The sequence below is a fragment of the Seriola lalandi genome, unplaced genomic scaffold, assembly GCF_002814215.2.
Source record: "Seriola lalandi dorsalis isolate HSWRI2012SDOR001 ecotype SW California unplaced genomic scaffold, Sedor1 jcf7180002054365, whole genome shotgun sequence".
Classification (NCBI taxonomy): Eukaryota; Metazoa; Chordata; class Actinopteri; order Carangiformes; family Carangidae; genus Seriola; species Seriola lalandi.
In genome coordinates this window covers 263,376-286,751 of record NW_019524918.1, presented here as the reverse complement: position 1 = coordinate 286,751, position 23,376 = coordinate 263,376, and the positions used below count along the sequence as shown (strand labels likewise).

General features: G+C 40.0%; 3 protein-coding genes across 4 annotated transcripts; 1 reads left to right on the top strand and 2 right to left on the bottom strand.

The window, feature by feature from the left end:
- Positions 1-876: 876 nt before the first annotated feature.
- socs9 (suppressor of cytokine signaling 9) lies at positions 877-4,258 on the bottom strand. Its single transcript, XM_023408524.2, has 2 exons — positions 4,108-4,258; positions 877-3,010 (listed from the first exon to the last, which is right to left on the bottom strand). The coding sequence occupies exon 2, from the start codon at positions 2,844-2,846 to the stop codon at positions 1,128-1,130; it is 1,719 nt and encodes a 572-aa protein (XP_023264292.1). The 5' UTR covers positions 2,847-3,010; positions 4,108-4,258; the 3' UTR covers positions 877-1,127.
- A 125-nt stretch (positions 4,259-4,383) lies between these two features.
- On the bottom strand, positions 4,384-19,726 carry samd4b (sterile alpha motif domain containing 4B). Of its 2 annotated transcripts, none has more exons than XM_023408522.2 (13): positions 19,059-19,726; positions 17,536-18,059; positions 16,903-17,373; positions 16,460-16,702; positions 16,222-16,331; positions 15,815-15,901; positions 15,168-15,441; positions 14,810-14,895; positions 13,358-13,473; positions 12,909-13,107; positions 12,235-12,361; positions 9,129-9,212; positions 4,384-7,311 (listed from the first exon to the last, which is right to left on the bottom strand). In XM_023408522.2, the coding sequence occupies exons 2-13, from the start codon at positions 17,729-17,731 to the stop codon at positions 7,283-7,285; spliced, it is 2,022 nt and encodes a 673-aa protein (XP_023264290.1). In that variant the 5' UTR covers positions 17,732-18,059; positions 19,059-19,726; the 3' UTR covers positions 4,384-7,282. The 2 variants fall into 2 exon arrangements, with proteins under 2 accessions (XP_023264290.1, XP_023264291.1); XM_023408523.2 differs by having other exon boundaries at positions 19,406-19,726.
- Positions 19,727-21,369: 1,643 nt separating this feature from the next.
- On the top strand, positions 21,370-23,287 carry gmfg (glia maturation factor, gamma). Its single transcript, XM_087174581.1, has 7 exons — positions 21,370-21,483; positions 21,902-21,998; positions 22,129-22,178; positions 22,260-22,311; positions 22,430-22,510; positions 22,686-22,759; positions 23,101-23,287. The coding sequence occupies exons 1-7, from the start codon at positions 21,481-21,483 to the stop codon at positions 23,170-23,172; spliced, it is 429 nt and encodes a 142-aa protein (XP_087030707.1). The 5' UTR covers positions 21,370-21,480; the 3' UTR covers positions 23,173-23,287.
- The last annotated feature ends 89 nt before the right edge of the window (positions 23,288-23,376 follow it).

The following is a 23,376-nucleotide window of genomic DNA, read 5'->3' as shown; positions in this document are numbered from 1 at the left end:
AATACATTCCTTCTCCCATCATTTTTCCTGTTAATTAAGATTCATCAGTGCTAATTCACTACGGTAATTTTGTCACTTAACTGCTGGAATGAAAGATTAGTGTGTAGACACCCCACCTCTTTAAAATATGCACAGCAGGAAGTAGAGAAGCAAGATAATTTTTTTTTTACTGCAATTACACGCAGAATAAAAAAACACAGCCTGGCCAAACCTCTGGACTAAGTAAGAGTAGATTTGGACTGCACATCACAGCAGTCAGTGTTTGAGCAAAATAATGTCCATTGATGTCTGGCCTTAATCATTTGAATTCTGGTAATACAGCGGCTTCACCTGTGACCTTCATCAGTTTGTGAAGGATACATTTGATCCTTTACGTCAAAACTAATGAAGACTGTTGGCACTGGCGGCGTGCAATTTTACCTCATAGGAGATACCACAGATGATGATGTGGGGTGAAAACAAAGCAGCAGAATGATGTATTACCTGAGCGTATGGCATTCATTTACTAGTAGATGTGTAATATCATTCTTTGTATGGTACCCTGCAATGAAACCACCACTTCGAAAATGAATGTGAGCAGTGTGTGACAAATATATATTCTAGAACAAGACTTCTGCTTTTTAATGAGAGCAGGTAGCACATGCACCTACCTCTCACCCCTTATAATCAGCTCTTGGTTCAATGTGGGAGCCAATGATTAATACAGCAGACGTGCTGCACTTCCACACCTAAGTAACAAGTTGGAAACTTTGTCAGTATGTATTCCACCTTCTCAGCACGTGACTGATGAACAACTCTATTATTATAATCATCTTGATTCACACCACGGCTGAAAACACAAATGATGTGTGAAGGTAGGTCTATGAACACCACATATCAAAATAAGTTTTTTTAATTTGAGCATAAAGAACTTGTACTGTGCAAGATCAGTTAGATTACATATTATCTCATCAGTGTAGTTCAGTACAATTGTTAAGACATGTACAGCAGGAATAAAATAAATAAGTACAGTGCAGTGTAGGTTAATACAGCCAGATAGAGTGAAGCAAGTCTCATTGTTCAGTTCAGTTATGAGAGACTTGCATTAAAAATATATTTAGTAGTTTCTTTTAGTCAGTTGTTGTTCTTCATTCCCACCAGGTATCCATTCTCCGTACACGTACTCTCTGCTTATAGTGGTATTCTTTCAGGTGCTTTTTCAAAGCATTTGGAATGGGAAGCATGTTAATGCCATCATAGGTGGTGCAGCTGCTTATGACCGCTCTGCAGATGTGTTGCAGGCTGAAGGGCTGTGTGCGGTGGATGGGGTTAGACAGCAGGGGCTCAAAAAACATGCATGAGTTGGGGTCCTTGTAGTGTTCCAGCAATCCTGTAACTGTGGAAGCGTGGAAGACACTGGGATCGTGCACGTCAAAGCTAAAATTGTGATTCCACTGTTCAATGCGTGCATGTAGAGAGCGGCCGTAGCGGCGGAAGCTAACGGAGAAGAGGTAGTCTTCCTGGGCAGAGTCACGCAGGAGAAAGGTGCCTTCGGGCTTTCCCTCCAGCAGCGTCTCTGCCTCGTAGCGGTCCATGACCCCCCAGTAACATGGGAGGTTGGTAATCTGCAGCAGGTCTGGAACTAAACAGTGAATGTAATCAATTTGAGTGTGAATGCGGTAGCCATCTTGAGATTTGTGATGCTCAGTCTGAGGAAGTATGGCTCTAGAGGGCATGTTGGTCACTGTAACCTCTGGGTCAACCACAGGGTCAGAGATAGTATCACAGGTGTGGACAGAGGCGGATGCTGAGGCGGATGCTGAGGCGGATGCTGAGGCTGATGCTGAGGCTGATGCTGAGGCTGAGGCTGAGGCTGAGGCTGAGGCTGAGGCTGAGGCCACCACTTCATCCAGAGTGTCCAAACAACTCTGTAGTAGCAGCTGGTGGTGCTGCTGCTGTCTTTGGAAAAGAAGCTGCTGTTGCTGATGAGCAGGGGCTCTCTCAGCCCCGGCTAACTCATTCATACCATGAGCCAGCTTAGGGCCATGCTTGTAGAGAGGGTTAATTTGGGCCGTCACCTCAAATGTGTGGATTTCTGCATTGGGTGGTGGTTCAACACCTTGTTCAATGCTAATGCGCCTGCGCTCTCGCAACCTGTCATCTACATCCTCCACCACAGTAGCCATGGCTGAAGTTGGGGCACTGCACACTACTGCAGAATCCAGCATGGGAGGCTGGGTAATGGGGGCTGTGTGTTGCTTTATGAGATACCACTTCTGAGCCAGCTCTGATCCTACAGGAAAAGGGCAGTCATCCAACATCAGCTCACTGAGATGGATCTTCCGCCTTGAGGAGGCACAGGCGGTTGATGATGAAAGAGCCTGTGGAGGTGGTGTTGGTGCTGCTGCACTGTGCGTCTTTATTGGAAAACACTGCCCCATTGCATCTTGGATTTTTTGCCGGAGAGTGCGACTGCTGCTTGACCCCCTGCTCTCACCATCACTTGTTGCAGGTAACTCACTGACAGAGCTGACTGTTCCCAGCCCTGGCCTGGCTGTTACCCGTTCTTGCCCTAGTAAAGAGGCAGCGACTTCCAAACCCTGCCATCTCCAACTCTCCTTCAGAGGAGAAGAGGAGGATTGGTCCCTGGTTTCTAGGTCACTTAACAGCTCACCATACTCAAAGCCATCACTGACAGGCCGCTCAGCAGCTGGTTCATGGCAGGCAAGGCCTTTTTTCTTCCCCTTTCCGCCTTTCCGTCCAACACCTGTATCTCGTCTTTCCTCTGACCGGCTCTGTCTCACTTTGGGACGGGCCCCCCTTTCTCGATCTTTCCCTCGGTTCCCTGATTCTTTTTGTAGTGACATGATGGATTATATGGTGAAATGGCAAAAGTTGCGCCGCTCCAGGGACTTGCCAAAAGATAACTTGTAATTGCAGTTAGCTATTAGCAGGAAGTCTCCCATCCACATCCCTTGTATGAGACGTAATTATCATTGTCTATGCATTGTGGCCACAGACTTTAGAGAACCTGCAAAATAAAATGAGAGATCTGCTTAAATGTTGAAGTTATTGGAAACACTTACTTCAAAACATCAAAAACTGATGCAATCGGAGACAACAGCTCTGCTTAAAATTCTGCCTTCATGAAGGTTGTAATGTTCATGTTAAAGCTATTTTAGGTATATTAGGCAACTAAAGGAAAGAAATAACAGCCAACACACGTCCAACATCCAGTTTCATTTATCAAACCACAGTGTTAGTTCTGTGGCCTCCAGCTCTAGGAGAAAATTGTCTGTGCTGTAAAGCTGTCTGAGTCCAGCCTGCATTAGTTTATCTTAGCTTTCAGCAGAACTGTAAATGGAGTCCATTCTTACTCCTTAAAACCTAGAATATCCTGCCTATTATTAAAGCACACAAATGTCAGACAGTCAGAAACAGGTAAAAGAAGGTTGACATAAATGTGATGCTCTTTGCTCTGATTTCATACGATTTGAAGCGTCCTTTAAGTCAAAGTTACGTTAGACCCATCTTTTTTTTTTTTTTTTTTTTTTACCGTAAGTTGCAACGGTGACAAACTCAAAAACCAGAGAGCAATTGGGTTTCCCTTTTTGAAAACAGTCTATAGGCTAGCTACAGCTTAGGGACTGTGATTAAAAAAAATAAGTTGACAGAGAACTACAACAATTTTAACCCAGTTGTTGTGCTAACCCAACTTCCTCCTTTTGACTCGAAAAAGATCACGATCCCAGCAAATGGGATGTGGCTGTCCTCTCACAAGTCACATTATCGGGAGAAAGTAAATGACCAATTAAAATTAGAAATGTAAACTTTTTCCACTGCAACTGAAGGCAGCTAGCGTTAAACACTCGCAAGATGTCAAATGTCTTGAGGTAAACCGGCGACTCAGTCATCCCTTAACAGTAAAACATACCAAGTGATAACATTAACGTTAGCTTCCAAGCTAGCGTCGTTAGCAAGCAGCTGTTTACGGCCGGCAGGCTAAGTTAGCAAGGCAGCTAGCTATCTGTTAACTTGGGCACTTTTTCCTGTAGGAAGAAAGGTTAAATTGTACTTATACCTACTTATATCTAGCTTTCCCGACAACACCATAAACTGTAAACATACCTCAGCAGTTGTTATCAAGTTTCCCGACTGAAAAGCTTGTTTCTTCTAAGATGGAACTAATGACGGGAACAACAAGGCGGCTAGCTCACATTAGCTTGATAAATGAACAGCTGAAACCGTGCAACCCGGATGTAAAAAGTAATTGGAGTAATTTCTTCGATAACGTCGGAACATAACTGCGCCTTTTACACCACAAACGACAGCAATAAAAAAATGACAGCTGTTAAATGGCGTGTCTAATGTGTATAAAGTAAGTAGACAAACACAAACCACAAGTGAAGTTGCAAAAGAACTGAACCTCTTTATTTGGACTGTCAGTGATCCGACGGATGCTGCACTTCAGACCATTCACACATATGAGTGACAGTAAAAAAGTAGAGTGTAAGCATGGGATGCAAAAGGTTTCATAAAATATTAGAAAATGTCTTGGGAGTCATCAGAATTAAATATAAATTGTACAAGACAAATATATGCAATGTAGCCTACAGCTGGCTGCATGAATTCAATAATTAAGCCTGGCAGGGACATTAACATGATCTCAGGACCACTTGGTAGAAGTCTCCATATGACACAGGCTCTGTACCTCCTAGTGGATGCTTGGTATGTAAAAAATACACCCGGTTGAACTTATGAAGTGCATTTCCCAACTCATTTCATGCATCACTGGAATGTAAACATGGAGTAAACATATTCCTTGGCCTGTTATTAGTGTTCAGTTTACTCATAATCACATCATTTGTGGCTCAGATAAGCATTGTCATCCCCTGCTGCATCTTCATTATGCACAGACACATTGCATTGTACCTCTGTGTCTATTTGCAGTTATGTGTAGGCTGTCCAAAGCTACAGAGGCTATGAAAAGGATAATCTGAGCCATTTGTAACATAACACAATTGATATACAGTATAGTGAATAGCTAAAAATAAGATCTTAAAGTTGTCAGCATTGCTAACTCACTGAAGTCCTTTGCGGGCATGAGTGTGATGCTTTTTTAGTAAGTCAGATCTATCCAAGAGCCTGCTCTGAAGAAATCCATGACTAGAATACTACTCAAGACCATTAAATCAACTTGTTGAGGATACTGGAGCTGTGCATTTCAGGCACCACATGAACAGTTTATCAGGACATGACAGCTAACAGTTCAATCACAAGGTCAGGAAAGCTACTCTCTCTCATCACTGCATGACCAGAAAAAGCAGGTGTTACATGCGTCATACAGTTATCACTTGAAAAATCTACTAAGACTCATATGGAGTCCATGGAGTAAGGGGTAGAAGGCTTCTGTTTTCAGGCTCTACCCAGCCAGCTCATGTGCGAGAAGGCTTCAGTTCTTTAATGTGTTACATAGTGAGACAATGGAGTATTCATGACATCACATAACATGAATTGGGCATTATCCCAGAGAGATGTAAACAGTGACATTTAGGCGATATAAACATACAACATTAGTTGCAAGATTTCTGCTCTCTAGCTGTTGGTGACACTGGGCACCATCAACCACCATGTCCTCTATCTACAACAGTGCTGTATTAGTGTGGCAAAACATGCGATTATAGAAAATAAGCATAAGTTATCATTATCAAGGGAGAGTAAAAAATACAATTGGAAAAGATATCTGTAAATAACCATCTTTACTAGACAGACCTCCTATGGCTCTGCTTAAATAAAATGTGAATGGTTATCCCTGCCTTATGATGCAACCAAAAGTGATCCAAAAGTTAAGACCATATTACACATACATGCACCTCCGCTCTGCCACATTCAAAGACAGAGGCTGTATAAGACTGTTTTTGATTCAACACTGATACCACATGATAATGTTAGGGTTCTGAGACTGAAACACATTGAGACACAAACAGAAAATATGGACATAGTCAAGCACCTTGAAAAGTATGATTCATCAAATCATCACATTGGCCGTTTGAGGAAGAGGGCACTGTGAGGATGAGGGCGCTGCGCTCTGGAGCATTTATTAGAAGATCAAGCTTCATTTTCCAGAGCCAATCATAAGGGGGCCAGAGGGTTGAAATGGGTTTCATTTAGTTTTCTCACCCAGCATTAGTGTAAATTGAAAACACTCTACCCTCCTTGCTTTTATCAATGCAATATCAAATCAGCTCTTGCACAGTACAAACCACACCAGCCCTTATTCACCCCTCTGGGGATTCCTCGGCACAAAATGAGATTCATCATCATTTGTAGTAGGGCATAAAATAACAGAGACAAATTGCAGCTGGCATAAATTCTTCAAACTGCTGTTCTTTTTACAAAAGTATACCATTCTGTTGCATTTCACTACAAATATCCTTCTCAAATTAACAATCGTACAACCCTTCTCTTTGGCTTTGTAGAAGTTTAGAGGAGGACAGTCACTTCTACTTTAACTACGTGTTCAGGGAAAACAACCAAGACAACAGGTATGCCTCCAGTTGAATTACAAGCTTTTTCTCAATCCTTTTGGTCCTCCCTTTCTTACCTTTGCCGCAAAAACCAGTTTCTCTAAAGAGGATAAAAAGAACCAAGGAAAGGAGTCCAAGTTTCAACCAAGACAAGCTCTCACTAGCACTGGTTATAGAACAATTCGGGTTGCTAGGAAGTGTATTGGTGTCGGTATATCAACACCTGTCTACAAGTGGAACCTTTCATCGAATGTATCCCCGGGCCAATTACGGTTTAGTGCCTAATATTAGAGATAATTTAATAAAAGTGCCTTACTTTTGGCTGGAAATTTTCTGAATCTACACATTATGTGGTGCAGGGGCTGTGGCTGTCGGCGTGTTCTGGATAGAAAGCCTTGCTCCATGGCAGGAGGAAAAGAAGAGTAACTCATAGGGCAGAACCCCTTTAAGACAGCACCAATCCACCATTTTTCTCTCAGACCACGGCAAACTGAGCCTCTGCACATCATGTCACAGTCCTGCAGGTGACATGGAGCAGTTTGCACAGTTAACCTTTTTTTTCTCTGTCCTGCAATATAATAATCATCTGTATTCCATTTTTAATAAACTTAGTTGTATATAATAAAGTACAAAAATATTAGAGAACATATACACAGTTTTTTTGTCATTTTGTAGTGACTGCTTTGCCTGGTTTTCTTAAGCATACGTATATCTTTGTGCTGGGTGATGAGGAACTGAACAGGCCTCAACTGAAGTGTATTTTTCCTTTCTTCTGTTCATATTGTTGATGTCCGGTCTGTTCCATCTGTGGAGGAGATTGGAAAGAAACGCGATTCAAGACATTTGTAATCATAAAATATATGGCACCATTCACATTTCATCCTTGAAAGGGTAGTTCACTATTGAAGAGTGCTACTACTTTTCCTCCTTTCCCATGGGCAGAAAAAGCTATCGATGCCTTCTTATGTGTCCATTAATCTTTATATTCATTGCATACCTTTCATAGATCTTTATGGTATGCCTGCCATTGAACTTAGCACATCCTATATTTAGTAGATACATTTCTGGATTAATAACAGCTCCTTCTACAAGCTGGAAAAATGCACCTTGCAGCTGAATGAAAGTATGTACAATATCCTGACAATACCTTTCATCAAAAGCCCACAGGATGTTTGATTATATGTAATTTCCCTTTAACAGTGAAACAGCGAATTAAGTAAACGCACACTGCATTTTCTACTAACCCAGAAAGTAAGCTAAACCAGGCTAAACTTACACTACTGGTCAAAAGTTTTAGAATAGCTAAATTTTTAAAAAAATTTAAATTTACATTATTCAGTGTGAATTCGGTGTTTCTGAAATTTTGATACATAGAACAAATGCACAATTTGGGATTTTAAAAACAAGGAATCACGGAATCTTCTTGTTGAACTAAATTCAATCTAAATTTTTGACTCATCCAGCAGATGAACACACTCCTCAAGATGTTCTTTCTACAATGGAAATAAAATACTGTTGCAGATGTTCCCACTAATGTGTTGCACTTGTAGTTCGCTTTGCTTTCACCTTCTGTCCAGTTCATCCCAAACCAGCTGGATGGGGTTGAAGTCTGGAGACTGTGCTGCTCTTTCATCATGTGAAGACACTGTCTCGTTCTTTTCTTCTTGTTTTGTGTCACTATCTCGCTGTAGGATGAACCCCCCACCAACCAGTCTGTCTTCCTTTGTTACTGATAGCACTACAGAGTACTACTTCCTGCAGTACAGTATTGTCCTAATAATGCATCAGAGAGTGTAGTAACACAGTTTTTTCCAACACTGGCTTTGTAAAGACAAAGGGTTTGTAAATCATCAACAGAAGTTGGGGCACCTGTAGGAATTGTTTGCATTAACTTTCAAAGGCTTCATTTACTTCGATTACTGCAGGAAAACTTTTTTTTTTATAGCTTACCTTTATACCATTAAAGGTTGTTCGCTGGACTTGAACTGCTGGAATTTCAATCAAGACTGGAAAATGGGGGCGTTCTTAAACTTTTGACTGGTTATGTACTTTCAAACTGTACACATGGACACAAAAAGACATCAATAACCTAATGTGTCTCTGGGAAAGGAAGGAAAATAGTTTAAATTCCCCAAATTCCATCTAACTCAAATTCATGCAACAGGAATACCTGTCTAGCAGTCACATAATACTCAGGAAAAATAATACAGAGCTACTGAGCCTTGAGCTTGTTTGACATGATGATGCAAATCTTGTCATTCAAGTACACCATACAGTACAAAGCACAGAGGTATCTCTGCGCCTTTCTCTCTCTGCAAGGGGAACCTGCCTGTGACTTGACTAATTATATTGTATAAGTCAGATGTTATTAATATTAATACACAAATAGGAAATGTGTATTATGAAAATCAACAGATTTTGTTTCATCTCTGTTTGCGTAGGGCATGTGTGTGAACAAATTAGTATGTACTGCTTTCCCCGATGGACACAGCCTGCTCATAAAACCTTTTTCTCTCACTGCCTTATTATAATAATATAATAAGGTGCTGTTGTATAGTTGTCAGTTGTGTGAGGTCTAACAGTCAGTTGCCTATTTAGTACTGGGCTGTTGAGGACACTTACCCCCTAAGGCATGCTCTGTCATACTGAGGCACAGTGACTCCAGCGTGGGGTTGATCTCCAGGTCAGCACCTGGAACTTGGCATTCTGAGGGAATGAGTAAAAACAGTTTAGTCCAAAGGAAGATTAAGGTTTAAATTACTGTGAGGATTGCCATAAAGTCTGTTTTTCTTCTCGCTCTAAATTTACAAAAGCACCAGTATATTTTGCTCTTAATAGATAATGTCCACAGAGGATTAATTTGCCAATTTCACTTGGAAAACAACAGTTTCCATTATCAAGACACAAGTATGCTTTATCTGGTTTGAGGGAAAAATTACCACTTTATGTGCGCTAAAGAATAGCTATCATTATGGTAATGTGAAGTTCAGATAATTCGTTGGCCTGATAATAAGAACAAGGTGACTGATACTAAATGCACTGAGTAGTTGTACCATTAGCCCAAAAAAACAAACAAAATTTAACATGATGAATCTGCTTTTAGTAAGGATGAATCAAATCCAATTGTGCTGACACTGCAAAAACTACAAGCGACCGTTAATAGTATACAGCTTAACCATATTATTTATTGGCTATTGGGCTGACATAGGAATGCTCACAAAACCTTTGGCCCATTTTACTGTGCACAGATAACTGTAATCCAATTAATTGGAGGTTAAAACATTATTGAATGTTAAGTCATTATTCAACTCTGTTGTTAATGTCTTTTAGAGTTTGCAGTTAATTCCTTTTTCAGCTTTGCACAGTTTTACAACACACTATAATGAACCTTTTAGCTACGTTTAGCTTCATTTTGAATCAAATTTGAATGATTGATTTTAGTTTGAAACTGTTTCATCTTCTGATTACTTGAGTCGCTTATTATAATGGGCTCGGTTGTGAAGTGAGTGTACCAACATTGGTGCAGCTTTAAGCTTCAAAAATCATAGTCAAAACTACAAAAATAAGAGCCCAGTAAAAAGTGCACAAAGTGTGTCACACTCACAGACAAATAGAATTCTTAAAATTTTTATATTTTAATATTTCTTTATGTTAAATGAAAATGCTATGGTAACAGTACATCTAAAAGATGCCCCTGAGTGCCGGGAACAGACTCAAGCCACGTAACTACTGCTGAAACATGCCATTAACCAATGAACAACCTGATAATCCGTTTGACTAAATTCAAGCCAAAGCAAACAAAACCAAAGGGCGAAATTATTTTCACCATGCGACTATATAAAAACTATATAATAATGAATAAATAAAAGTTGAGTTTAAATTTAAATGTATGTAATCTGTTCATGTAAGTGGGTGAGACAATTCACTGAGGAAGGGTACTAGATTGCCTCTGCAATCCTCTTCCCTAGTTCTATGGCTAAAGTCAAGTGTGTATTCCTTTGCCTAGTATGAGTCATATCTTATATTTCACTTGTTTACAAACCAAAATGTGACCACTCAGGACACACTTGAGATGTATTCTGATGTCAGGCGTAAACTGCAATCTGTCTCAAGTGGATGCAGATACGATATGTAATACTGGTCTGAGGAGGGACAGAGTGTGAGTGAGCTTCAAAGTGAATTCACAGTACACAGGCCAGCGATGACCATTTTGGCGTGAAGTCCTTATATTCAGCTGCAAGACTGTGCAGAGATGAGTGATGCCTACACAGCTTTAATTTTGGATTGTTTGGAGTACCCAGAAGAATAAACTCTTATAATACTTTTGTCTCTTTATCGAGGAACATATTTTTTAATACTGAACTCCCTCTAGTTCTTGCCTAATTTGTTGTATGTGGTCTCTGTACACGTTTGTATGTTTGATTCCTTGGTTTTCTATGATCTGTTACAGTAAACCTAGAAAGGTGAGATATTTCTGTAATCCTTATCTTTATAAAGAAGATTTTATAAGAGTGAAGGTGAAGGTCTATGGTGGATTCTATATTTTACTATGAAATGATTCCTAAAAATCAGTTTTAACAATCCATTTATGTGTGCAATATAAAATGCATATTAAAAGTCAGAAAAGAAGCAAAGTATTATATTTTTGTTGTAATTTTTAAGTTAAAACAATCAGCAAAATAATACACTTGACAAGGTGTAATATAGCATGTTGTGTGGGTGCTAGACATGTCATTTCTAGTAACTGAAGCACTGTTTACGGAGAAAGGTGTAGTAAGCAAAACACAATATCAGAGGTAGCCTGGTTGGTAAAAAGACACCAATGCTTTTCATCCCTTTTAGCTGTCACTGCATTAACCATGAATGTTGAGACAGCATACCGTGAACTGTACAAGCTAACACTTTAGTGGAACTGTTCACACACAGTTATGACCTCATGTATAATGATTTAAGAGAAACTTATGGTCTCCATGGTCTTGTGAAAAGTTTAATTTGAGAATGAAAAACATTAACACTATTGTTTCTTTAAAACACAGCAAATATCCAAACTGGGATTTCGGTAAAATAATTTTAAAAACAATAGTATGATATACATTCCATTTAAGGCATGGAATTTATAACAATGTGAGGCTGGCCAGTTAAAGTTATGAATTTTTGGGTTTCACACTATTCAATTATGGAAAACGTTTACATCAATTCCGTTAAAACATGACAAAATTATCACAGAGGAATTGGCAATGCTTGAGTGTGGCGTCTGGCACATGAGACGAAGCAACCAAAAGGTTAAGTATATTGTTTGAGGTGACTGATTGTTTACTGAAACATGCCGCTAAGCTGTCTCGTTATTTTGTCCTTGGCACAGAGGGAGAGCAGCCCTCTAGTTTGGCATCAGACCAAATGGCTATTTTTTTCCCCAAAAGTTGTGTAGCTTATATAGCTTGCAAAACTCAATATCAGAAACAAATCTGCCACTTCCAAACAAACCATTTCCAGTTTAGCTTGAAAAGAATAATTTAACTTTGAAAATAAAAGGAGTTCTTGATGAGCAATATGTAGGTAATACTTGAAATGTAAACAGGAGATTAAAGGAGGCAAGACTGACAGCTGTAATTACCTTTTGTCAAAGAATAAAGTATGTCAAAATGTTAGCAAGGATAGAGATAGGCTGTGGGTGAGAGCATACACCCATGTTAATGAAGAATCAAAGAGGCATGACCTCACACAATACCTTGCTGCTGGAACATGAGCATGGTTTGCGGGGATGTGTGGACAGGGAGTGAGTGGGTCCGCTGTACAGAGCTACGACTCTGACTTGGCATGCTGTTACTGCCCCCAGGGTTGGCAAACCACAAATTCTATAGAAGAAAACACATTTTCTCATTAAATGATTCCCACTGACTCTGGTTTGTTTTTCTTTCAGCTAAATCCTGATGCAAAAACTCTTTAAGCTATGATAATGAATCAATTTGTATCAACATATGCTGCCTAACCCCTTGCACTGCCTTGTGAGTGCTGATTAAACTGCCAAGGCATTTTGTTTTTCACTTCTTTCACTTTCAATGTAAATGTTTACTAAGGTGTATTATGACTCCTTGAGCATTCCAATATGTGGGTCAATACCTTCAGGTATAGTGATAAAGAAATATTGAAGAAAAACTAAAAACACAAACTTGTGCTAAAAAGTCTTGAAGAGAAAAAATATAGTCAGGTTGAATTATTCTAAATAACTAGTTTTGGCTGTGCAGTCAGCTTTTAGTACAAAAAAAAAAAAATCAAATATCTCCTAAGACAAAAAAAAACCTGACATAACTGATAAATACAATCCATTTTGTCCGCAATTTACAGAAATCTTCATGTCACAAACTGGCATTAAAATGCCCATCCAATGACAGGAATACTAACTTGTCTACCCTGGCCTGCCAGCACAGGATTAGTGAGTGTGTGGCGTGGAGATGCTCCCCCGATCCCACCGGGACTCAGAAGACTTATGCGCCCGGCTGGAAGTCCACGAGGAGTCATCTGGAATTGCCTTTGCCCTCTTCGCCCTACACCTCCACTCACAGAGCCTGCTGTGGGGAGGGAGTTGGACCCGTACGTCCAGCTGGAGTAAAAAAATTTAAAGATTTTTTTAAAAACAAACAAAACAAAAAGGACATACATCAGAAATCAGTGATAAGTCTGTTCAACTGCTGAAACTATATCATATGAAATGACTAATTATTTAAATAAGGTAGAGAAAGTGAAAGAGAAAAGGGAAGGGAGATATGAGTGCAGGGAGACATTCATCTGGTGTGACATCTTCCCCGCTAAATAGGGAGATCAAAGGTAATGGAAGACCAGCAGAGTCTTACCCTTTCTGTCGGTACACTGGCATGTCCAGCATAGCTTTCCGAGGGAACAGGCGGAGCAGTTTGAGGACCTGCTGCTTCCAGGAGACCAGCCTTTTCTTGTGAGTTTCTGTGAAAGCCTGACAGAGAGAGAAAAGGGCCACAGAGAAAAAAAAGGCATCAGCTTTCAAAGAGCATTAGTAAGGTTTCGGGAGATGGTTTTGAAATTTGTGATTTTTCTTTTTTAAGTTATATTTTTGGGCATTTTTTTGCCTTTATTTGATAGTACAGTGAGAGCTAGACAGGAAAATCAGGGAGAGAGAGAGGGAATGACATGCAGCAAATGGCCGTGGGTTGGATTCAAACCCATGACCGCTGCAGTAAGGACTAAGTCCATGTGGTACACGCTCTACCAGGTGAGCCACAGAGATACCCTGAAATTTGTGATTTTCAAAACCAAAAGGTTAGTTTCATTCTTCATTTCAAGTAACAAGTATATGACCCTGTTGTAGGGTATTTGCATTCAACCTAGTGTCAGCTGGTTTCAGGCTTTTATGTCTTTGCTTTTCTTCTACTCTGTGTTCACATATACAGTATTTTACAAAGAACGAGTTAAAGACAACAGCTGTGCTGTGATTTCAGCTATATTTACTTGTAAACTGATCACTCAGAGAAAACGCTCGAAGCTAATTCACATCAGCTGCCATGCTGTCAGCATAGAGAGGTGTGTCTGCGGAGGCCGACCTCATACTCAAAGAACAGTACTGGCGACACTCTTCTCTGGAAAGTCACTAAGGTTTGTCCAAAAAGCTGCCAAATTTGTCGCTATGTGCTTTTTTGAAAAATCTCTGTAAAAGGGTCGGGAAAGTCGGGAGATCTAGTGACAAAGGCACTAAGTTGGCAACACTGCTTCTTCTTCTTTTTTAGGGTTTTATGATATAGATATAGATATTTTATATCTCCTTCTGGTTGAATTATCCATTACAATCTTGTAATTAGTCCGGTTGCACATCTTTAATCCCGATCTCCACTCCACTCCAATCCTATTCTCTGTAGCCCTGTTATGATTGTCCTTCTCTGCTCTTCAGATTTGCTGCATGAAATCAGGACTGCAACACTGCTAGTTCGCGACTAATGAGGAAACTCCAACACCTGGCCAGCAGACCAATGGTGTAACCTTATGACTCACACGACACTTGGGTAACCAATGGTGTCACTCCATCGGTCAGTCAGTCATGGACATTTGTGTTTATAGGGCTGGTCCTGCTGTAGCAGTCAAGCCAAAAAAGCTAGAGATGACTAGAAGATTCTCTCTTATTAACAATTCATGTGCATTTGTCTATATGATAATATTATTATTTCATACTTTTAAGGTATTATTAAAGGTATAACTTTTGGCGCTCTAAGATATTTACGACACTGTAAAATCATTAAATATATTCAGCAAATTAAAATAATTAACGTGCAGGTTCTCACCTCATGTGTCAGACATTTCTCAATGAGCTGAAGGTAACAGCTTATATTCTCCTCATCTGGCCTGGAGACGAGCAGCTGGGTGCACACTGCGTGAAAAAAAAAAGCCAGGGTTTATATATTTGTGTCCATTTTGATCTGAGGGAAATCTGTGGATTTGTATATATGAGGGTATGTGTATATAAAGATATGTATATATAGATATAAATGTAGATAAGTTTTTAAGTATCTATGTGTTTTATGTTGAATATTGACATTGACATAAAATGTCTAAATCATTTTTATTACAGTATTTTGTTACACTGTACACTGTCTTATCAGGAATTTAAAAAAATAAATAAATAAACCATCATATTCTTACCTTTGCCCATGACACGGGTGAACTGTCCAGCAATATCGCCGTCTGAGATGGGTGTGGCTGAGGAGTCTCCATCACAGGGAGGTGGGTTGTGGGACTGGAAGCCCTCTGAGCCTGGCTCTTTATCTGCTCCTGTTTTTGTGGCTTCTGACGGGGAGGAGGCAGTGTCCAAGGCAGGCTGTGCTGTACTGGGTGGGCTGTAGGCCTTAATAGGTGTGATGATGATCTGCTGCAGCTCCTGAAGGGCGTTACGTAGGTTTCCTCCTTCCAAAATATCCTGACAAGAGACAAGCTCAGTGTCACATGCTGTATAAGCTATTCAGAGAGGTACAATTTGAGCGCATGGCTGATGTTGTAGAGTAGAGAGGAAAATATCCAAACTGTAAATCTGGATTTAAGCTTTAAGAACAAACATTTCCCCGCCTTAAATGTCTTAGAGGAATGTATTACACTCTTAACAGCTCTGCTCCATGTCTGTTTCTGTGCCAAAAGAAGAATGGGGATTTCCCAATGGAAAAGTGTCACATGATCATCAATGAATACATACTCAAGTCCATTTTTTTATCAGTACGACTGAAAAATCATCAGGACAAAACACTATTGCCCCATTTTTTAGTACAAGAAGAACATCATCATCCCATTTGAATTACCTTTTCTAAAGACTTGAGCACACTCTGTCTCTCTCGCAGTTTCTGGATACTCAAGGCAATCTTATGCCGTGCTCCTTTAGTGACATTCTAAAAAGGAGAGATAGGAAATAACAAGATGGCATGAGACGCAGGCAAGTCATTTCTTGTGGGAACACTGGGCAATTTATACAGTTACTAAATAACAAAGCTAATCACCATCTGTTTCATTAAAGCCAAGGGGCAAAGGCAAAATCACGCCGTTTGTATGTGTGACTGGCTTGCTATAACTGTAGGGTGCGGTGCTTAATTTCATGCCTCATTGAGAGTTGATGTATCATCAGGTTTGAGGACAGTAATGTTCACGATTGATAAGGAGGGTGAAATAGTCAAAGCCCTGCCCAAGTGTGTGTAAAGGGAGGCTTAAAAACCTGCGACTCCAGGTGCTGCTCTGTGAGAATCATCATCTCCTCATAGGTCATCTGGGAGAAAAGCGATGCATATTTATGAAGGCGGAGACTTTTCAACCATGCAGGAACGTCTAGAACAAACACATTGCAAGTCATGTTACATTTTGGATTATATCATCACAGCTGTTGGCTGTGCACGGCTTTTACCAGAGCCAAATGCCATGAGTGCCCTTGGCTCGGATAGGTAATGAACTCTGACCTTTCATGCCACTGCCATCCTCCTGGAAAGTGTTTCGAGTGGAGCCCTGTTCTTCTGTCTGCTCACTGCCTGAGGAGGCTACGCTGCTCTGTGGTGAAAGGGGTGCATGGTCTGTTGGAATGAAGTTCTGCCGGCCACCTGCATCATCTTGGCTAACCCACTCAGAGCCACAAGCCTGGGGACTGGAAGGAATAACGGACATGGACTTCTTCAGAGGGCTGGGCTGCATCTGCCCACCTAGACCTGGCAAGGGAAACAATCGAGGTATGAGGAAAAACTGAAATTACATTCTGACACTAACACTTTAACTAAATGCTCCCTATTTGCATAATATGGGTGTTATGTCCACAGTGGTCTCATAAAAACAGTCAGTCATACCAAACTATTTCCTGTCTGCACTTTCTCCCCATTTTAAAAAATAATAGGTGAATGAGAAACATCACCTGTGTTATTGCTGTTAATGGGAGAGGACATCCCGCCTGGGAATGGCATGTGTCCGTTCTGGCCTGCTGGAGATGTGCTGGACGATGGAGACTTGTCATGCCAGCCAAGGCCAGGGTCCAGAGCCTCAGCCGAGCTGGGCCATTCATCTGAGCCCTGGCGTGGGTGGTAGGGGCTGGATGGGGCCCGGGGTGCATAGCCACTGGATAGGTGCTCCTCCAGGTGGTTTAGCCACATGGCCAGAGAGGTGCGGTCATCCAGTGTAGTGGCAGGGTGGATGAGAGCATAGGAAAGCAGCTGTCTGCTTTCTTCCACAAACAGGCTACTCTCGATAGTGTGACTCAACACCTTCTGCAGCAGCTTCATATACTCACACTTGGCCTCACTGTTGCGAGGCTGCAGCAGAGGCAGATGTGACAGCAGCAAGGACACCACTTTCTCCTTTGGCTCCTGATGCCATTTGCTGACAATTGCTAATGACAATGGGAAAACAGAGAATTTCACCAGTGATTAATCTTTTATTACTGATTTAATATAAGCTATCTCCAATTGTAGAAAAAGATATACCTAACAGTCTTTCATACTAAGAGATAACTGACAGCACAGCACAAAAGGCTCATAAAACTCTCAGCTACCTGCATTGTTGGCCTCAGCTTCAAGGATGTGGATCTCTGTGCAGTCTGCCAGCCAGTGTTCAAGGCAGATGTGTAAGAAGCGAGCCTGGGTGCGGGACACCCTCTTCAGAAGGGACAACAGTGCCACCGTCTGTTCACACTCATTCCAGCCTTTGAACCAATCTGTGAGGATACCTACCTGGTCTCGGAACATCATGGCGTGTCTCCTCAGTAAGGAGAACAGGAATGTGTTGATGAGGAGGGGGCTACTGGAAAGACTGCTCTCTCAAACACAGATAGGATCAGTCTCGCCCCGCACAGCGGGGTCGTATTTGCAACAGTCCTGGGATCCCCTCAGACTGGACCGAGGGGCCCTCACATGGTTCAGGTGCAGAAAGAACTGCAGACAGGGATGCCGTGTGGATTATTGAAAAGTTGTTTTATGAAGTGAGGCTGAAAGTGTGTGTCAATTGTAGTTGGTAATGACACAAACAGGAAAATCTTTTTATTCACTCTTGCGTGTTCAGGATCACATCATCCGCGCCCTATTAAATCAACAAAAAGACAAAGAGAGAAACCTTAGGTCCGAATTCACAAAATGTTTTCTTCAATTTTAAAATCTTAACCAACCCAATAGTTATTCAGTATACATCCTTTCCAAATTAGTTTGGCTTTTTTAATTTTACTGCATTCACTATCACACCAATCACATTTTTATATGTGAAGATGAGTGCTTTGACAAATCAAGTCTGTCCATACAACAGATTTAATATTGGAACATGGGCTCCCTGTTAGCCGATGACAGTTCTGTTAATATTTGGGGACAGAGTTTTCTGCCCCAGATTTGCAAACAAAGGAGTTGTGATTTTGTTTGATGATGGAGATGGATCATCAGCTTAGATGAGTGAAAAACTGAACTAACTGTGGGAGACTGATCTTTTAAACTGAAGGTACATGGATATTACATTCATAAGAGATGATGGCACAAACAGTCATTACATGACGAACAGACTGCTTCAACTAATTATGACATTCAATGAATGACAAGTGGAGTTTTATAACTTTCCCATAGTTACAAAAGAGACTCAATGTGTATAATCCCTCTGATAGGTTCACAATAAAGTGAGATAAGAGAAATGTCAAAGTTAATGTAAGGATTTACATAACCTTTTACTTATAATTTACTTAAACTTTATCAATTTACAGAGACTATTGCCAATATTGCTCTTGCTGCTTGAGTTATACTATAATGATAAAGGCGCAAGTCATTCGCAAAAGGTGTGCCAAACATGTTATACACAGGATAACAGCCCAGGCCAATAACATAGAGTAATTCTTAACGCATAACACTGAAATAGGCTGCAATCTTGAGCACAAGGGCTGTCATTGGTGTCCAGTAATTTCAACAGCTACTTATAATACACAGTTTATCTGCTACATACTTACTTCATAGGTAACATTACATGTCAAAACTACTTACTGCCAACACTGCAAATGGTAGCACCTGTAACATTAACAGCTATACTTTTGATTAAAGGACAAACCTGAGTGTCTGGCTAAGAGCTCCGGTCAGCAGACTGATGTTGTGATTATCCCTGCGAGGTTTATTAACTTGAAATGAGCTAACATTACACCCGGCAGCCTAGCATTAGGTAGCGGTTAGCCAGAGTTAGCTCGGTTGGCCTAGTCGGTGATGAGGGATTCGGGATTTGTATTGTTTTTCGTTGACGCTGTTGCTGCCCCTTTTCTCCGCTTCGTACTTCAATCTTAGCGGTACAAACAGGGACGTTGAAACGCGGTTTAAATCGACATCACGTTGTAGCTCATTAACAAGATAAAGTTATAAGAGTGGAGATTTACAAAAAATGCACTCAAAAGGTTTGTTGTTTACCTTTGTCAGTTGTCACTGGTTAGCGAGCTAGGCTAAATTGCTAATGCATAGCTAGCTCGACGGTAGGGTAGGATAGCTAACAGCTAGCGCTAGCTTCTTAGCTAGCGAGTTTTGCTAATAGATGCAATAACGTTAGCTTAGCTGAAAGAAGCGTAGATTTCAATCCCATACATGTTGTTCCTTAAGGGTATTCCTTTACAGCGGCAGGCCGCAGCGGTTTCAAACATACCGTGTTTAAGAATTTACGTACAAAAATGTTTATTGCAATACAGAAAATAAAGAGTGTACGCCTGGAGAAATCTACTTCGATTTTGAGTTGACGTAAGACGTGGGCACATCGTCATACGTCTGGACGGTACGTATTGTTGTGTTCCGCCCACAGTCTGGTAAATAAAAAGGTTCAGATTCTAACAGGTAAACATGACTTTTTTTGTAGTAAAAATAAACACTATGGGCATATTCATATAGGAAAAAAAACCCACGACAACCATATATATATATATATATATATATATATATATATATATATTATGATACAAGTTTTAGTATGAGAGAAAAATCATATTTTCCGTGGCTTGTAACTGAGTAACCAGTTACCTAGTCCTAGTCTACCACTAGTCTCAGAAATGAGGAAAAATGACTACCATGTTTCCAACCCTAACCATATCATGTTGAATCAACACAAGGCTATTCTGTTTATTATTTTATGGAACTGAGAAAACAGGACAGGATATAACAGATGTCTTGCCTACTACACACACACACTGATTCTGAGCTGATTTGGTTTCAGTGCCTTGCTCAAGCATATGGGAATCAAATTGTCAATTCCACAATTGATAGGCAACATGCTTTAAGATCTGAGCTACAGGCCCTCTTGAGAATGACTTAAATGATTAACTGACTATCAAAAATGAATCAGCTTACCATTTCAGCACTACAGTAAACTATTGAATTGTTTCTTCAGAGTGGGTTTTAAGCATAATGTCTTCTGGCCAATATCAGTTGTTACAGCAGGTGTTCGCTATCAGCTGTGACTGGCAAAAGGCCTGCTGTGACATCACAGACTGAGGTGTGGCCAGAGCTGCAACATGACCTAAAGTTAGTTAGAAGTATAGCAGCAGTTTTTTTGCTGTATGTGATACATTAGTTTGCACAGGTTGTATAGAGGATCATTAATTAATTATAAGGTTGGTGGTTTGGTCTATGGCTCCTCCTCCACTGAACCCCAACTGCACCCAATGTAATGTAATGTAATGTAAGATATTCACTGGGATAATAAACCTGTTCTTCCAGTTACAGTGACATTGCTATGACAGTCATGTAGTGTGTGCTGAAGTGGGGTCATGTAGGCTACAGTTTGAAACATGCAGGGAAGTGGCACAAAGTGCAACACAGAGCGAGTGCAAGACTCAATGATCAAATGCCTAGAAAACATACACTATAATCTGATCGACTTCAGTAACATTATGCACCACGACAGTATAGTTGCAATGCAACAAAAACAGTGAGTACAATTTATTGCATATATTTCTATACTTTGACTTATAAACGTGAATGTGAGACTTTATATCTTAAGAGTATTTTTTATAATGTGGTATTGTTAGTTTTAAGGATTCAAGTATTTGATTTACTTCGGGTGAGTTAATGGGAAATGAAAGTAACTGTAACCAACGCTGGAAGAATCCTACAGTAAAGTGATAGTGATACACAACCTATGGTAAAATTGCTCTGTTTCAGCTACAAACAGTATGGATCTATTCAAGTTAAACACCCCACTCTCTTCTGTCATGCTAACATTTACAGGTTTTGTATGCGTATTTTTTCCTTGATCTATTTTGTTTTAAAAGATGGTCACACTGTTTCTTACAACACACGGCTGAGCTTCATGTCGGCATCATCTCGTGCTGTTGAAAAGAGGAAGCAGCACTAATGCTTGTCCTTTCTGTGTGTCCTCCCCTTGCCATCTTAAGGAGGATCTCTTGACAGACTCAGAGTAGCTGTCAGTCTGTCGCAAACAGTTTCAGCAAGGCAGTATCACCCTGAAGACAGGAAGGCAGAAAAGGAATCCTTTGAGAATGGTAGGTGAAACTGATGCAATTGTTGGAAACATTTTGCTTTTCTGTTGAAATTTATTGGATTTGATGAACTGTCACTCAAACGTATCTATGCATATATATTTTTTACTTTACCACTGCGACAAGTTGGACGTCCCCCGCGCTCTTTCATACAGGAAACTACATTCTTGCTTGTTGCAGCACAAACATTTCCTGTCCTCAATATGTCAGAATAGTGGCATAAATGTTTCATGCATCCATGCAAGGTGGATAGACATGAACATCTGAACAGATCAAGCAGATGTCTCTTACCCTCTTTCTTTGTTTCTATTTATGTCCTGTAGATCAATCCACTTAACTTTATCAGAAGCACAGGAAGATCATGTCTTCATATTTCTTAGATTGACACAGTTTGAGTAATATTTTTTACGCCATTTTGCAGTCAAGCTCTCTGGTTGTGTGTGAAGTGGATGAAAGTCTGAAAGATAAACTGAAAAAGTTTAGATTTCGGAAAGAGACCAACAATGCTGCCATACTAAGTAAGTATCACATCTCCACTCTAACACATTTTTAACTTGATCAACACGGATTTAAATCCCATATAAATATCGGTGCATCAGCAAATATAAACATGAACCAAAAGTCTAAATATTCATTGTTATGTCTTAGTGAAAATAGACATGGAGAAACAGCTTGTTATTCTCGAGGAGGAATATGAGGCAAGTCAAAGTATTGTAATTTTTCTCTTTTAGATGATTTAATTCAAAGCTGAAAGTCACTCACTCAACTTTGTCTTTCAGAACATCTCACTGGATGAGTTGAGAGATGAACTTCCAGAGCGGCAACCCAGATATCCTCACTGAATGTCTTGTGAATAGAGAAAAATCTCACAAAGTATATTAGCAAACACTGCATTTATAATAAGACTGCAAACTGACTGTATTTTAAGTTCCTTGACAAAAGTGCACATTCATTGTGTACAGCTACAAGTATGTCCATGATGATGGCAGGGTGTCCTACCCTCTTTGTTTCATATTCTCCAGTCCAATGGGTAAGTAATAATCTTTTTTTAAGTCAAAACTGATCTTTCTCCATAGACTGAACTATTGTTTGAAGAATAACTGAAGGCAGAATTATGAAAATTGGCATCAGTTGGGTTTGTTGATTTATGTTTGACTAGTCAAAAGACAGAATCCCTTGGAAAAATGTCGTCTGCATTTTAACAGGATGTAAGCCAGAGCAACAGATGATGTACGCTGGCAGCAAGAATCGACTGGTCCAAGCTGCAGAGCTCACAAAGGTAATTATATCAAAATTTCACCTCTATTTTTATCACCTTGTATTTTTTAATCATTTTAATGTCATTTAAAAAATAAACCACCCTTGTTCAGAGCAGTGCCTTTATAGGTAAATCTGTCCTTCTCGATTTCTGCATTTTTTAAAATTCCACATCTGGAACTTGATTAATTTATGAGAATCACATGGAAATTATGCATTCAGAGTTTATTCAGTTAAAAACAAGAAAAGAAAACACAATCATTTTAAGTTAATACCTGCACTTGTTGGACTAGTTAGCCAGTTAATCATCCCTTTAATGTTGTGCAATTTGTTTGAATGTGACATTCTCTGCTTTACTCTGAGGTCTTTGAAACAAGAAACGCTGACGACTTGACAGAGGAATGGCTGAAGAACCAACTGTCGTTTTTTCGCTGAATGAGTTTCTCTTATTTCCTAAACTATCAGTCTCTTTCTTTGTGAAACAGGCCCTTCAATTTTAAGTTTCAATTTTTGTGTATGCTATTGCTATTAAATGATTTACTCTGCACAATTATGTTTTAATTTGTCAGTTTTGCATTGAAACCATATTAATATTGTTTTCTAACTAAAGTCTGAATTGAGCATCAACTAAACAAATCA

Excerpts from the sequence above, each read along its gene's own strand:
- gmfg (XM_087174581.1), top strand. Across the intron at positions 22,312-22,429 it reads TCCAGAGCGGCAACCCAGAT|TCATTGTGTACAGCTACAAG; the intron begins ATCCTCACTGAA and ends AAAAGTGCACAT. Across the intron at positions 22,511-22,685 it reads CATATTCTCCAGTCCAATGG|GATGTAAGCCAGAGCAACAG; the intron begins GTAAGTAATAAT and ends GCATTTTAACAG.
- socs9 (XM_023408524.2), bottom strand. The coding sequence starts at position 2,846 with ATGTCACTACAAAAAGAATCAGGGAACCGAGGGAAAGATCGAGAAAGG.
- samd4b (XM_023408522.2), bottom strand. The coding sequence starts at position 17,731 with ATGATGTTCCGAGACCAGGTAGGTATCCTCACAGATTGGTTCAAAGGC. Across the intron at positions 16,703-16,902 it reads CATTAACAGCAATAACACAG|GTCTAGGTGGGCAGATGCAG; the intron begins GTGATGTTTCTC and ends TTCCCTTGCCAG. Across the intron at positions 16,332-16,459 it reads GGATGGCAGTGGCATGAAAG|ACGTTCCTGCATGGTTGAAA; the intron begins GTCAGAGTTCAT and ends TGTTTGTTCTAG.